Source organism: Aotus nancymaae, unplaced genomic scaffold (assembly GCF_030222135.1).
Source record: "Aotus nancymaae isolate 86718 unplaced genomic scaffold, 86718_ANA_hifiasm-v0.15.2.pri h1tg000040l, whole genome shotgun sequence".
NCBI classification, from domain to species: Eukaryota; Metazoa; Chordata; class Mammalia; order Primates; family Aotidae; genus Aotus; species Aotus nancymaae.
In genome coordinates, this window is record NW_026988454.1 from 123,012,301 (window position 1) to 123,028,054 (window position 15,754).

Consider the following 15,754-nt stretch of genomic DNA (forward strand, 5'->3'; position numbering starts at 1 on the left):
TACTTAGTTCTCATACAGTGGGGCACTTATCACATTACATTAAGGTTGCTGATGTGTCTGTCTTTACCAACCAGATTATAGGCTCCTTTAGGGCAGGAACCAGGTCTCAAATCTCTCTCTACTGAAAGTACCTAGCAGAGGGGCTGGCAAATGGAAGGTGGTCAAACAACCCTTATTAAGTTAAATGCTATTTCTTCAGGCTCCCCAGCCAGAAATAACCTGGTGACAACTTACTCAAATTGAGGCTCATACGGAGGAAAGAGACTCATAAGTAGACACACAAAATCTGAGAACCATAATAAAAAAATATTCCTACCCCAGTTCAATGGAAATTCTGGGAGAAAAATAGATAAGTGAAATCTGGGGGCTGCCCTTTACAATTTTAAAGTTACAGCTTTATAAAATATTATGTATAATTTGATATGTTCATAGAAATCACCATGGTTAGTGTTACAAATTTAAATATTTTTAAGGTATTGGAAAATGCATAAAGTGAATGAATGTACATACACAGAGGATAATTAAATGCATATTTTTCATGTATAATATTGATCAAAGTATGCTTTATACAAAAAAAAAAACCCTGAACAAATCATCAATATAGAGCAAACTCAAGGAATTTTCACCAAGGCAATGCAGCCACATAACCAGTATCCAGAGCAAGAAATGAAACATTCCTGGGCCCCAGAAGTCCCCTGTGTCTGTCTGTCTGTCTGTCTCTCTCTCTCTTTTTTTTTTAGATAGAGTCTCATTCTGTTGCCTAGGCTGGAGTGCAGTGGCATGATCACGGTTCACTGCAACCTTGATCTCCCATGATCAGGTGATCCTCCCACCACAGCCTCCCAAGTAGCTGGGACTGCAGGTACATGCCACCACACCCAGCTAATTTTGATTTTTGTAGAAATAAGTTTTCACCATGTTGTCTGGGCTGGTCTTAAACTCTTGGGCTTAGCAATTTGCCCACCTTGGCCTCCCAAAGTGCTGGGATTACAGGCATGAGCCACCGCCCCAGGCCCTTTGTGCCTTTTTCTAATCACTGCCCTCCTTCTATAGTCATTATCCTGACTTTGAACACTATAGAGCCATTGTGCCTATTCTTACTCTCTGTATAAATGGAACCATACCTCATCAAATGTTTTCTGTTTGGTTTCCTTTGCCCAACATTATTTTATGAGATGCATCCATATTGCTACAAGAAGCAATAATTCATCCTAAATCTGTAAGTGTGAATGTCTCTAAAATTTTATTACAAATGTAGCCATAAGCTGCTGAACCATAAGGAATTCAATATTTCTTCATTTTCACCAAGAATTACTTGAAGTAAATCTATCCATATTTTAGTAAGACAAAAAAGGTGTCATGTTTCTGAACCTTACAAACTCGATGACATCAAGCCATTAACTTTCTCAGTAAACATTTCTAGAAGGAAGGAATAAAGGAAGTGGAATTATAAAGCACTCTTTCAGGAAAAATGAAAAAGAAAACCAGAAAACTGAGTGGGTGTGGGGAAGACCCCCTGACATTCTCCGAATACTTTTGTCACAGTCATTTTTGAAATCAGTCTAGTTTTCTGAACCCTGGGAACAATTTTTGCCCTTTTGGTGCTTCATTTTTGACATTTCACAAACATTTAAAAGCTATAAGTTAGAGAGAAACTTGTTTTTACTCTTTCATGTGTCCTAACTCCAGAATGATGGTTTGCTGAAGTTGGTGAAAATAAAAAGGAAAGGTTTTGCCACCACATTGAAAGAACTGATAGGAAGAGTTTCAGATTGAATCTGTAAAACAAATGCAGAAGAATTACTTGTGTTCTTTTCCCTGTGGAAGGCTGTGTGCAGCACCCAGCAAGCTATGCTTTCATGTTATTTTATATCATATACATCTATCACACAATGCTACTATCCAACAACACACAAATTCCAAGTGTGCCGAAGCGCCTATGAGCACATACCTTGGGGATTAAAGAAACCAGTCATCCAAAACACATTAGGTCTTCCTTCAAATATCCACGCAGAAAACTGAGCATTTCTTTCCAAAAGCTCAGTGAACCAGAAGCCCAGTGTGGAGGAATCCCAAGACACTCTTTTCCAGAGCTGAGGTATACGAGCATCATACATGTTGTCCAGAGCATCTCTCAGGTTCTGGAGAAGAAAAAGTAAAAACACATGAATAAGAAACATCAACAAAGAAGAAAATGCCTACTGATGTAATAACAGCTCACCTCACTCATAATGATTGTTCCTTCAATGGCCAATTTTAGATCACTCAGGCTACTGCGGAGTATTGAAATGACTCTTTGCATTCTGTCAATTTCTTGTCTAAGAAATATGTTCATTGAATTAAGATGTCCCATCTTTATCAAACGAGATTTCACCTAAAACAAAGTAAACAATGTGATGAAGGAGATTTTATCATCTGCCATTTCTCTTCCAATGACCTCTTCTTTCTCAATTTTTTCTCTTTCTCTGGATGTATCTCTACCAACCCAAATGAACTCTAAAATATCTCTTGCAGAACCAAACTTGCCATTAAATTTCCCATTTCCTGGGTTTCAAAAACTACTGTTCAACTAAAGTGATTTTTATTTCCTACTGATTGTACTCAGCTGATAACTGAAAATGTACTTCAAAGAGCTGAAATAAAATTGTACCTTTTTTCCCTTTCACATGATTAAGTAATGGGTGTCAGTTAAATATTCTTTTTGCAATTTAACCTTCATAGGAATATAGTGGAATTTTTTCTTCATTATGCTTGCAGAGTTAATAGAAATGTCACAGAAAGTTAATATAGCAAAAATCTTCACGGAGCAGTTACCAATAAATAGGATTAGCTATAGTTTTCAAAGATCATTGTTGCCTTAGCTATGATGGCTAAAGAGAGAGTTCCTAATCTAATCAATGAGAATATTTGATTTTGTGGAAAAGCCAGTTAAATACCCGTCATTTTTTCCTTTTGATGTAGCACTTATTGACCATTTTGAAGAGATCAATACAAAAGCCTCTGGTTGTGGGAACAATAAAATACGACGATTACTGGAAAACAAGCCAATACCATATACGCATTTCAACTTGGTGACATATGCCCAAGAAAAGATTGACTACAAATACTGGCAGGAACTCATAAAGGGATTTGAACTTTCTGCTAGCCACAATCAAAGAGATGCCAGAATTGAAGGAAGAGGATGGGACATGTGGAGTGGGAGAGAACTTCAAGTGAGGTATCCACCCAAAGGATCACAGGAGGCCAGGAACTGCAGGGTTCTCTGCCAGAGACACCCACTGCCCCCTCGTAAGGCCTGGAATGTTAGAGACAGATGGGCTTCAGAGTCATCTGAACCATCCTCCTTTTATAGAACAGGCCTCTAGCGTGGTGCAGAAGTTTCCTTCCAGCAAGGGACACCTCTGTTTACTGCAATTGGGTTGTTTCTAGTCAGCAAGAGAGGAAGAGGGAAAACGCAAAAAGGAAGGAGATATAACACTGAGCTCAGATATAAAATAAGCGGCCTGAATAGGACTACCTATGCAGGTGGGAGAAATTATATTAAAATCACAATCAAATGTGCCAGTGGAGGTCCCTAAACCAGTCTGTAGCAACCTTCAGATACTCTCCCGAATGCTTGGTTCTAGAGCCTACATTTTTGCAGTTTCTAGTGCCTCGTTCTCAGCTGCATCCCAAGTCCTTCAACCTCCAGTGGCTGAATAACATATATATATTATATTTATACACACACACGCGCGCGCACACACACATATATATGTAATGACATATATATATATATATATATATATATATATATATATATATAATTCCCTTTAAATCAATCCATCTCAAAAGTGGAAATTCACTCTTAGGGAAAAGGAAAATTATAGAAATACTTTCACAATCCCATGAGTAGAAAATAAAGCGCAGGTATTGACTACAATATCAATTCAATAGCCCAGGTATCTCTAGTATATTAACAGTTTCAAACAAATCCCCTTGACCTGTTTAGAGTTTTAAAAGGAAAACTTTACTTGAGATAGAGACATGCTTAGGAAAATCTTAAACCCTAGAAAATGTAATTCTAATCCTGATTTTGAGTATAATTATTGCTCCAGCCTAAAATTGTCTTTTTATTAATAAAATTTAAGACTTACTATAGTCTTGTATAGCATTTTCATTATGTTTCTGGGGCCAGGTAGTTTTTTCTACAATAATGTAGCTTCATTTTTACTATAGAAGTCAATGGTATAATTATATTTTGATTTACAAAATTCACTTTACAGCCACACATTCAAGAGCAGATCTCTTCTATAAAATAAGGCACTAAAAAGTAAGTGATTTTGGAACAGCAAGTTTTAGATGTTTCTTAGTACAAACTCTTTCCCATATAGGAATACGTTTAATTACATCCCTGATGCTCAGTTTCTGCTGAAATAATTGCCAAGACAGAGGTCATGTTGGTGAAGTGGCCCCAACCAAGACTGGACAGCTTGAATTATCACAAGGTCTTAAACCTTTCCCCTGGCAACAGTAGCCCTGTGGTATAGTCACACAGAGTAAGTTTTATCTCACTTTCACATGCCAGTATTAAAAATCTTTGGAGGCAAGTATGCTGCCTTGTTTTTTTTTTAAATCACATCAATAAAAATATCGAAAGTATATACTTACAATATTTATCCATTTAAAAATAATTTTCTTGCCTGGGCGCAGTGGCTCACACCTGTAATCCCAGCACTTTGGGAGGCCAAGGCAGCAGGATCACGAGGTCAAGAGTTCGAGACCAACCTGGCCAATGTGGTGAAACCCCATCTCTACTAAAAATAAAAAAAATTAGCTGGGTGTGGTGGTATGCACCTGTAATCCCAGCTTCTTAGGAGGCTGAGGCAGGAAAATCACTTGAACCTGGGAGGCAGAGGTTGCAGTGAGCCAAGATCACACCACTGCCCTCCAGCCTGGGTGACAGAGCAAGACTCTGTCTGAAAAAAAAAAAAATTCTTCCCTTACTATAACTAACCCTACATGAAGCTATTGATTTCAATATATTTACCAAAGGTCTTGGTACCTATCTGTACAATGGAAACAAGAATTATTTTAAGAGGCAACAAAACACTTTTTATTGTTGGGACACTCGTTGCATGCTAAAACTAGTTAAGACTGCAGGTTCTAGAGTCAGATCACTATGTGTTCAAATTCTTGCTCTGACACTTAGCTTGGTTTCTGCTGGTGCTGTCCTGGGCACTGAGTGTCATAATGTGTATGGAGCACTCAGGACAGGACCTGGCTTGTAAGGAGTGCTCGAAAACACAGCTACTGTCCCATGCGACCCCATTCTAATGAAGCAATAAGTGTGGTTCTTAGAAAGCTTCAGATTGGTAATGGGGTGCTTATATGAATAATAATATCTCCAATAGTTATAATGTTATACCCTATTCAATGAGTTTCAGAAGTGATTAAAAATCAATGGAGTAAACGGGTGGGTCATCTACCTACAGTTAAAACACTTGGAACATCGCAAAGAATACCAAATCACCAACACCATTGCTTTTTGGCCATAAAGATTTTTTTAGTTGTTTTTTTAGCACAGCTTAAGGCATTGTAGAAATTGATACATAACTGGGTCACTGGGAAAACTTTGATTGAGGAGGAATTAACTTGTGAAGGAATTTTTAAAAGAATGCAACAAAAACACATCATGGAAAATGTTTTCTTCTGATGTTTTTAAGTTTTGAGAGAAAACTAGGTTACGTGAACAATGAGAGATGCAGAGGTTGGTAATATAGTTAAAATTTATCACACAGGTAATCTACCACATAGTCACTAACAGGTAGATTCTTGCTTTTCATGGTAATCAGACTTATTGTTTAAATGTACAAATAACCCTGCACACCAGTGGGAAAGCAGCAAGGCTTACCTCATGAGGAACATAATCAGGAGGCAGTTTACTCAGCATATCTTCAGATAATCTATAAACAATGGCTTCCCGGGTTTCTCCCACACCACCTCCACTCTCTTTGGGTTGAATGTTGGTAATTGTTTCAAGAACAGCAGAAGCAGTGTTACTCTGATACCTAGCAAAATGAGTGAACTGTTCAGAATGTAACAGGGAAATACATACGAGATAATTGTCAAAGCTAAAATGAACTGATAGAATCACTTAAATCAAAGCAAGTTACAAAAACGAAAAAAAGGGGGAGAAGAAAAGTTAACTACCATTAACCTAGAGGAATGAAAAAAACTAGAGATCCATTCTGCTGCCTCCTAATAGGACATCAAGAACATCAGTGAAATGAAACACTCTCCATCTTCAAGGAAAGAGATCTCAAAACATCCCTGGCTATCCAAATCAGTGCTTCACCATCTTGGTTGTAGCTAACCTAACCACCTCATGCTGAACAATGAGCACATCTCCTTTCATTCTTCCCTGCTATAGACTGGTCATGAGAGTCTATCATTATAGGACAGTTTGTTGGTTCAAAGAGGACCACTCAGATTTCCTCATGGTGTTATCAACTATTAAAAGTTTTTGGTCTTTTTTGTTTTGTTTTCTCATTTTTCTACTAGTTTTATGATTTCCAGGGAAATCTACTGGCATGCATCAGCTCCACTTGTTCAAATGCAGCCATGCATCTTTAAATCCATTTATTCAATAAAGATTTACTATGTTCCTGGCACTGAACTAAGTTCTAGAATATGGCAGGGAAGAGATATTGTTCTGTTTTCTAGTGGAGGGAAATAACAGGATGCTTTCATAGCGTTTTGATTCTCTCATTCTCACTGTCTAGCTTGCTTTCAGGTTGACCAGATACTCTGAGATGCATGACTTAGTCTCTGTCCCTGAGATCCTGGGTTGACCAGTTATCTGGACATTTGGGTAGGAATGCATGTGTGTGTATGGGAGCGGGGGTGGAGTGTGTGTGTGTGTGTGTTGGAGGAAATTTACACTAGAAGATCAGTGAAAGTTTAAAAGTCACATGTAAGCTGAGACCAGAAGGATGAACAGGTCAGCCAGAAAGTAGGGTCGGTTGGGAGGCAGAAAAGGACATTCAGATAAGAAGTAAGGGTAGGGGTGAAAAGGATTTCAGTGTATTTGAGGAACAGAGATAAGGCCAGTGAGATTGGAGCCAGTGAGTTAGGAGGAGTGATGAGGATGGAAAAGAGGCAGGGGCCAGACCGTGAAAAGTTATATGGGAATTTGCAGGATTCTGAATACCACCCTAAAGGCGATGGGCAGCTACTGAATATTTCCCTAACCAGGTGTGACATAGTCAGATTTAAAATTTTCAGCCTTTTCTGAACTCCTAATTTGCCATCTATAAACTTCACATAATTTTATTTTGGAGGGTTATTATTATTTTTTTTTGCTAATTTTGTCTCTTGTCTAGATGTCAACCACATTCATAGTTCCTTTTGTAGATGTGAGAGGCAAATCTAAAAGGGATTCAGAAAATACTTGAGATTAGTGACTTGTTTTTCTGTTCTTTTTTCTTGAACAGAAAACAAGCCATTGTAATATGGAAATATATACCTGAATTTCATACTTGCATACCTTTTAATGTAGCAATTCTATACCTAAGAATTCATCCGTAAAAAGAATGAGACATTTGACATTTCCATTTCTGACAGTATGGTGCAAATGTTACTGTGAACCACCCTTCTGAAACAACTAAAAATTCTGGAGCAGATATGAAAAACATCCTTTTAAAAACATTGCTGAACTGGAAGGCAATAAAAAAAATCCTCAGAGTCAAGTAAAATACAGAGTGAATGCTGGAAGCCAGAGAGATAAAGCCAGATTTTACCCTGGGGTAATAACTAACTCTGGTGTTTTTGAGTTTCTGTTTAGATAGTACAATGAGACAGGGGAGAAGCCCTCATACCTGAGGTGGAAAGTATAATAGAAAATTCCTACATAAATCTGAGACCCCACAGTGCTACAACCTCAGTATAAGGGTAAACTAGAAAGTAACCTCCACCTGTCAGAAGAAGAAGATAGGTAACTTGTTCTACCTAGTTTGGCACTAGGTGGGGAGAAAATCTTTTCTGAAAATTCTTAATTCACCATGTTTGTGACATTAGTTAACATTTATTCATATTACTTGTGCAATTTGGAAATGCTCAACCCAATAATTTATTTTAAGATGGTCCCAAGAAGTCTTAGGTGGCACCTGATGGAACCAAATGCAACTCTTTCCTGGAACCATATACCTTTGACTCAGGTCTCAAATAAGCCAACAGTTAATTTCCAATAGACATAAGTTCAAAGTCAAAAGTTAAAAACGTTATAAGGAAACGAGACACTGTGAGAAAAAGCCAGAAGAAACAACAGAAAGCAGAATCAGACCTGTAGAGATCTTAGTGACTTTTCAGATGCGTATCACAAAGTACTGTATTTGTGATATTGAAGAGTTTTAAAAGGGGACTGAAAATATAAATATTAAAGAGGAAACTATAAACATGAATAGCATATTTGAAAAGGAGCCAAAAAGAACTTCTAGAAATAAAACATAACTAAAATGTAAAACCTATACTGTGTATTGCTGCTGTAACAAATTGCCACAAAATCATCAGCTTAAAACAAGACAAATTTATTATTTTACAGTTCTGTAGGTGCTAAATATGACACAGGTCTCACTGGGCTAAAATCAACACATCAGCAAGGTTGGCTTCCTTTCCGTAGGATGTAGAAGATCCATTTCCTTGCTCATTTGGGTTGTTGGCAGAATTAACTTCCTTGAGGTTGCAGGGCTGAGGTACCCGATTCCTTGCTGGCTGTCAGCTGAAGGCCCTTCCCAGCTTCTAGAGGCCACCTGCACTTCTTGGCTTGTGGCTCACTTTCTATATTTCCAAAGCCAGTAATGGCAAGCCAAACCCCTCTCACACTTGGACTCTTTCCTCCTCCTGCTTCCATTTCATCTTCTCACCCGTTCTTCTGCTTCCCTCTCCCACTTTTAGGGGTCTTGTTATTATGTTGGGACTCCATGGATAGTCTAGGATTACACCCCTATTTCAAGGTCCTTAACCTAAATTACACCTATAAAGAAAGTCCTTTTTGCCACATAATGTCACATATTCAGAGGTTCTTTGGATTAGGATGTGGACATCTTTGGGATCCATGATGCTGCCTACCATAACAGCTTATGATGGGTTGAACAAAAGATTAGATACAGCCAAAGAGAGAAGAGGAAAACTGGAAAATAGATCTGAAGACTTTATATAGAACAATGCAGAGGATAAATAAATGGAAAATATGAAAGACAGATTAAGAGACATGTAGTCTAAGGTGAGAGGCTCTAATATACATCTTAGCAAAGTTTCAGAAAGATGGAGAATAAAAAAGAGAAAAATAAGTGATGAAATAATGACTAGGAATTGATGAAAGACTTGAATTCTCAAGTTCAGCAAAATCAATGAGTCAAAAATAGGACAAATAAACAAACAAAAAATAGAAATCTACATGTAGATGCATCACAGTAAAACTGTAGAATACCAAAAACAAAAAGAACATCTTAAAAGCAGCGAGAGAGAAAGAATAGATTATCTGGAAAGAAATAACAATTACACTGGTAGTCACTTCCTCAACAGCAGCAGTGAAATCCACACGAAAATGTCATAATGTCTTCTATGTGTTAGGATAAAATAACTATATACCTATAATTATGTGCCAAACAAAACTCTCTTTCAAAAATGAAGACAAGAAAAAATATTTAAATAAACATTTAACCAAAGAAGTAATACAGATGGTCAATAAGCACATGAAAAGATGTTCAGTCTCATTATTTATTAGGAAAAAGCAAATTAAAACCACAATGTAATATCACTTCACACTTACAAAGAATGATTAAGATCAAAAGATAGACAATAACAAATATTGGCAAGGATGTGGAGAAACTTGAACCTTTGTAATTGCCAGAGGGATTGTTTTGTTTTGTTTTTGAGACAGAGTCTTATTCTGTAGTGCAATAGTGCTCACTATAACCTCCATCTCCCCAGTTCAGGCAATTCTCATGCCTCAGTGTCCTAAGTAATGGGGACCAAAGGTGGGCACTACCACAAACAGCTAATTTTTTGTATTTTAGTAGAGGGGTTTTCACCATTTTTCCCAGGCTGGTCTTGAACTCCTAAGCTCAGGCAATTCACCCACCTTGGCCTCCCAAAGTGCTGGGATTACAGGCATGAACTGCTGCTCCCAGACTGGTGCAGTCACTTTGGAAAGCAGTTTTGCACTTTCTTAAAATGTTAAGAAGAGATTATGACCCAATGACCCAATAACCACATTCCTAGTTATCAACACAAGAGAAATGAAAAGACATGTCCACACAAAGCCTCGCACATGAATGTTCACAGCAGTATTGTTATTAATAGCCCCAAAGTAGAACACACCCAACTATTCATCAACTGGTGAACACATAAACAAAATGTGGTATATTTATGCACTGGAAAACTATTTGGCAATAAAAACCGAGGAAGTATTAATATATGCTACAACATGGATGAACTTCCAAAACATTATGTTAAGTGAAAGAATCCAGACATAAAAGACCACATAGTGTATAATTCTACTTATGCAAAATCTCCAGAAAAGGCAAATTTACAGAGACAGAAAGTAGAGTAGCAGTTGCCTGAGGCTGGGGATGACAGTTGGGCACAAATGAGCCCAACATTTCTTTTTAGAGTGATGGAAATGTTCTAACATTATATTGCAGTGGTAAACTTACTAGAAATCATTTATTTTCCACTTAAAATGAGACAATTTAAGATAGGCAGATTATATCTTCTAAAAGCTGTTTTTTAAAAAAGGAGGGCAAAATAAGGTATTTTCATACAAGAATAAAAGAGTTTATCTTCAATAAAAGAATGTCCCCCTCATGGGGGAAATTCTAAAGGATATACTTTAGAAAGGAGGAAAGTTATTTTACTGGAAGGTTTGAAGTATAGAAAAGAATGGGTCAATGCATAGGTAAGTCTAAGCATTATAGTATAAAACAATAATTATATATCCAATTATGAGATTATAAAAGAGAAAATTAAAATGCTAAAATGTCAGAAGGAGAGTGACTAAAGATAAAGTTATCTAAGATAAAGGAAAGTAAACATATTCATTATATTTATTATTTATTTATTTTAAAGAGACGGGTTCTCGCTATGTTGCCTAGGCTGGACTTACACGCCTAGTCAAGCAATTCTACTTCAGCCTCCCAAGGAGCTGGGACTACAAGTACATGCCACCATGCCCAGCATAAATATATTAATTTTAAGCCTAAATAAGAACTGATGTTAAGATTTCTAGGGTAACTAATAAAAGAATAGAAACAAAGTACATAAATTCCAAACTAGCAGAAGAGAAAAAAAAATGAAATGAAGAAAGTCTTATCTAGTAAAAGGCCAAAAAGGAAGAGGAAAAAGCAAAACATAGAAAGATTGGCACAAAAAAGTGAACATTTTCTATTTATCCTTTACATTTTATGTACATTATACATATTCTTTTGTATTTATTCAATGTTTAACAAAGCTGTTTTAGAAGCAATAATCAAACAAGTGTACAAAGATGTATGTATATGACTTTATAACAGTGTTTGTAATAACAAATCCTAGTAAAGCTCTATAAAAGTCTATATAGCCAATAAAAATGGTGATGTAGCTGTATATTCATTGATAACGTGAGGTGTCATTGGGGGATTATAGAATAAAATAACATGGCACCAAACCCAGTTATGGTATTATCTAATTTTGTTGTTAAGATTGTGCTTATAGGCACAGAAAAAATATTTTGCAGTAGGATTTTTATATGATAAACTCTTTCTGTAATAAGTTTCTTTTTGCTTTTTATTTTTCTGTATTGTTTATGTTTCTCAATAAGAATGTAGGACTTTTAGAATAAAGATAGGAAAAATCATTTTCATTTTGAAAAACAGAGAAAAATAAACCCCCATAGGCAAAGCCCATCACAGTTGTCAATAAGTTAACAGACATAAATCAGAGACAAATGTCTCAGGTTCACTGAGACACATCTTACAACTTACTCTTTTATGCCCCACCAGAAAGCGCCCTCTTCTGCCTTTTCTCTGCAGCACATGGAAAGAGAGAAGTACACCCTTCTCTCTCCTCCTTCCCTGGTGTGAGTTCCGCAGCCTTTTGTGGAACTTACCACATGAATTGGCAGAATCCTAAGAAGCCGCTGGGAAAGTTATCCAGGCTTCTTTGTTTATGAAAAAGCTGTGCTTGTGGAGACTACAGGGAATCCTATATGGCAGCCATTGGATTCATTTAGGAATAAAGCTGAAGAATGAAGGAGATGCTCTGTCTTCAGCATTTTTATTTGATTAGCAGCTAGAATATCATATCTGGACCCAAACATGCATACCTGAACACCAGCATTCTTTCCAAAAGTCATGCCGGGATAAATGCATAAGGTGTCAAGCTTCACATACTGAACTTCCAGTCAGATACAGTGATATGAGGGTCTAGTAAGTGTTTGTAACTCCATCCAGAGTTAGGGTATTAACTCCTTATTACCTTTAAATACATGAATTTCCCAGTAAGGATCAATAAAGTAAAAGCTTATTTTTAAAGAATGAAAATTGACTGTATAGTATATTTTAGACATAATTTAAAATTATTTTATTATTTTTGTGAACAACCTCTATTCAGATGTTGGGGATTTGGATATCCCAAAAGACATTTATTTTAAAAGTGGAAACATGCATGCAGTTGAATACAAGAAGACAGAACACAATATTCTAGTAAAATGACATAAAAGGCATTTGCAAACCATTCCTAAATTTTGAAATATGGCACAATCCCAATTTTAAAAAGTCATATAAAGTACTGTATAAGAAAAATACAAATAAGTCTGAAAGTTCAATGAAAATAGCTGATGAGACAACAAAATGAAATTAACAAAAGTCAAGGATCCACATGTTGCTATATACATTTTCAGAAATTTAAATCTGTATGTGATTCATATTACCCCATGAGTTCTCTCTAGCATTAGGTACACTACAGATAGAATATGTGGATGAATTGCTATGTTAGGAAAGACAGAGGTGTCACTATGGCTGACATCTTACAGAGAGCCATGAAATACCAGGTAAGCCTGGGTAACATTAAACCTCCGACTTCATCGTGAACTCTGCATCCACATTTCCCTGGAGCCCCAGAGCTCTTTGTTTCCTGTATCAAACAAATCCCAAACCTAATTAATTATTTTAGCTCTCCCTTATCCCTCACCTGGACTGTTCCTTGCCCCATCTACTTGAGTGACATCAATGTCTGCCCAGTTGTCCAACAGAGAACCCCCAGAGATGGCTTCCTCCTTATTCTGACTCCCCAGACCTTCTTCGTTTCCAAGCCCTCATTCCAAAACATTTTCAGCAGCCTTCATCACTGTCATCCCCCCTGCCTTCCATTCTGCCCCTAACTTCCTGATCATCCTCTCTGTGCGGCACTACCATCCCTTCTTAACACATCCTCCTGCCTCCATCCACTGTTCCAAGGTAAGTTTTGACATTTCAAAAAGTGATTATTAAATTTATGCAAAGATTCCCCATAACCTTCAGGATGAAATGTGAAGTTCTTCATGTGGCATACAAACCCTTTCATCACTAAGTCTTTTTCTATCTCCAGCTTCTGCTCTTGCTTCTTTCTTTCCACACTCTACCCTATGCTGTGAGCTACATGAAGCTAATCAAACATTCCATGACTCCCCTCGTACTTCTTTGACTATTCCCAAGCTACCTCCACTGCCTAGAATGCTCCACTCCCATTTATTCATCTGTTATAGCTCATTCCTAACAAGTTATTAATATTAAGCTCAGCTTAGATGTTTTCACCTCTAGACAGCCTTCCCTAGACATTTTCCCTATGTGTGCACATAGCTCTCAGTGCTTGCTTTTATTGTTGTACTTGTCATTCTGAATATGATGACATGCTTGTTTAGCTTTATTCCAACTTCAGCCTGAATCACTTGATGGCAGGAAAAGGTTTGAACTTCTGTATGCAAAATTACCATTCCCACCACCTCATGCAAGCAGAAATTGCCATGTAGAAGGTAGAGTGTGCTAGGTAGATTTAAATAAATGATTAAATAACCGTATTCCAATTTAAAAAATTGTCCCAAACTCTTTCAGCAAAACCTTCAAAAGCCGTACTCTGCATCGGCCCCTCCTCTCTTTAAGCACCCTGCCTCCGTCGTGCTTTAGGCATACTGGACCTGGTTCCTAGAACACCCCACACACTTTCACGTTTGCATTCACTTCCTTGCATTGTTCTTCGGTGTGTGCACCCCAGTCTCAGTCTTACTGCTCGTTATGTTCCTCTTACTTGCATTCTGTCCTTCTTGACCAGGTCCTGCACTCACTTCCTGCCCACCTCATCTCCAATCTGAGAAACTCCTGCACATCCTTTAAGACAGTGGCCCCCAACCTTTTTGGCACCAGGGACTGGTTTTGCTGAAGACATTTTTCCATGGACTGGAGGGGAGGGAGCGGGAAGGTTTTGGGATGATTCAAGTGCATTACTTTTATTGTACACTTTATTTCTATTATTATTACATTGTAATATATAATGAAATAATTATACAACTCACCAGCATGTAAAATCTGTGGCAGCCCTGAGCTCATTTTCCTGCAACTAGATGGTCCCATCTGGGGGTGATGGGAGACAGTGACAGATCATCAGGCATTAGATTCTCATAAGGAGCGTGCAACCTAGATCCCTCACATGCACAGCTCACAATAGGGTTCTTGCTCCTGTGAGAATCTAATGTTGCCACTGATTTGACAGGAGGCAGAGCTCAGGTGGTAGTGCTCACTCACCTGCCACTCACCTCCTGCTGTGTGGCCCAGTTTCAAACAGGCCATGGACTGGTACTGGTTTGTGGCCCAGGGTTGTGGACCCCTGCTTTAAGGCACAACTTAAATGGAGCCTCTCTCACTAGCTTTGTTTGATTTCTAAGTTGGAATTTATTGCCCCTTAACCTGTGTTATCATCGCAACGCATACATACCCTAATTTTAGAGTTTGCCATATTGTATGTCGTCAGCATTTGCCATTCATCATCTTCCCCAATAGATGATGTGCTCCAAGAGCAAGGACTGTCTCTTACTCATCTTTGTATCCCTGTGTTGGCCAGACAGCAGGTTCTCAGTCAATGTTTGTTTGTTGAATTTAGGCCAATTGGCTTTCATTTTATTAAACCAAAAGACAGCAATTCGTCAATATTTAAAGGGCATGAAAATTTATTCCTTCTTATAGTAAAAATGTAGTATATTGTTATTATTATTTTATTTCCTGGCACCTTTCCAGGAAATAAAATAATAATAAAATAATATTTTATTTACTATTTTATAAGGTATTTATATACACATTTATAAAAGTATATATAAATGTCTAGTTACAACTTTTGTATTCACTTCTAATAATGAATTAGAAGTATTCATTTCTAGTTACTACATATTTATTATATAACATAATAATATAATAAATGTATCTATAGATATTAGAAATATCTATCTATCTATCCATCTATCTGTCTCCTTGAGTCCTTGACAATCTCCTTGAGTCGTTGAAAATTGATAACTTTTGTTTTCATAGGTTATTTTCATAGGATTTCCCCCTCAGAGTTATTGGCATTTTTCTTATACTTTATATGACTTAAAAACTGGGATTGCATGCTACTTCAAAATTCAGGAATGGATTGCAAATGCCTTTTGTGCCATATATACATGGTCCTCAAAACACAGGAAAATCAGAAAGATATAATTTGAGAGTGAAGT

At 37.2% G+C, this 15,754-nt stretch overlaps 1 protein-coding gene across 1 annotated transcript in view; it reads right to left on the reverse strand.

Moving 5' to 3' along the window:
- DNAH8 (dynein axonemal heavy chain 8) overlaps positions 1-15,754 on the reverse strand; it is a 338,863-nt gene that overhangs the window by 16,881 nt on the left and 306,228 nt on the right. The window contains exons 88-90 of the mRNA XM_064360442.1: positions 5,894-6,050; positions 2,222-2,374; positions 1,952-2,141 (exon numbers count right to left, since the gene is read on the reverse strand). Coding sequence (XP_064216512.1) covers positions 1,952-2,141; positions 2,222-2,374; positions 5,894-6,050 — 500 coding nt within the window. The remainder of the gene's footprint in view (positions 1-1,951; positions 2,142-2,221; positions 2,375-5,893; positions 6,051-15,754) is intronic.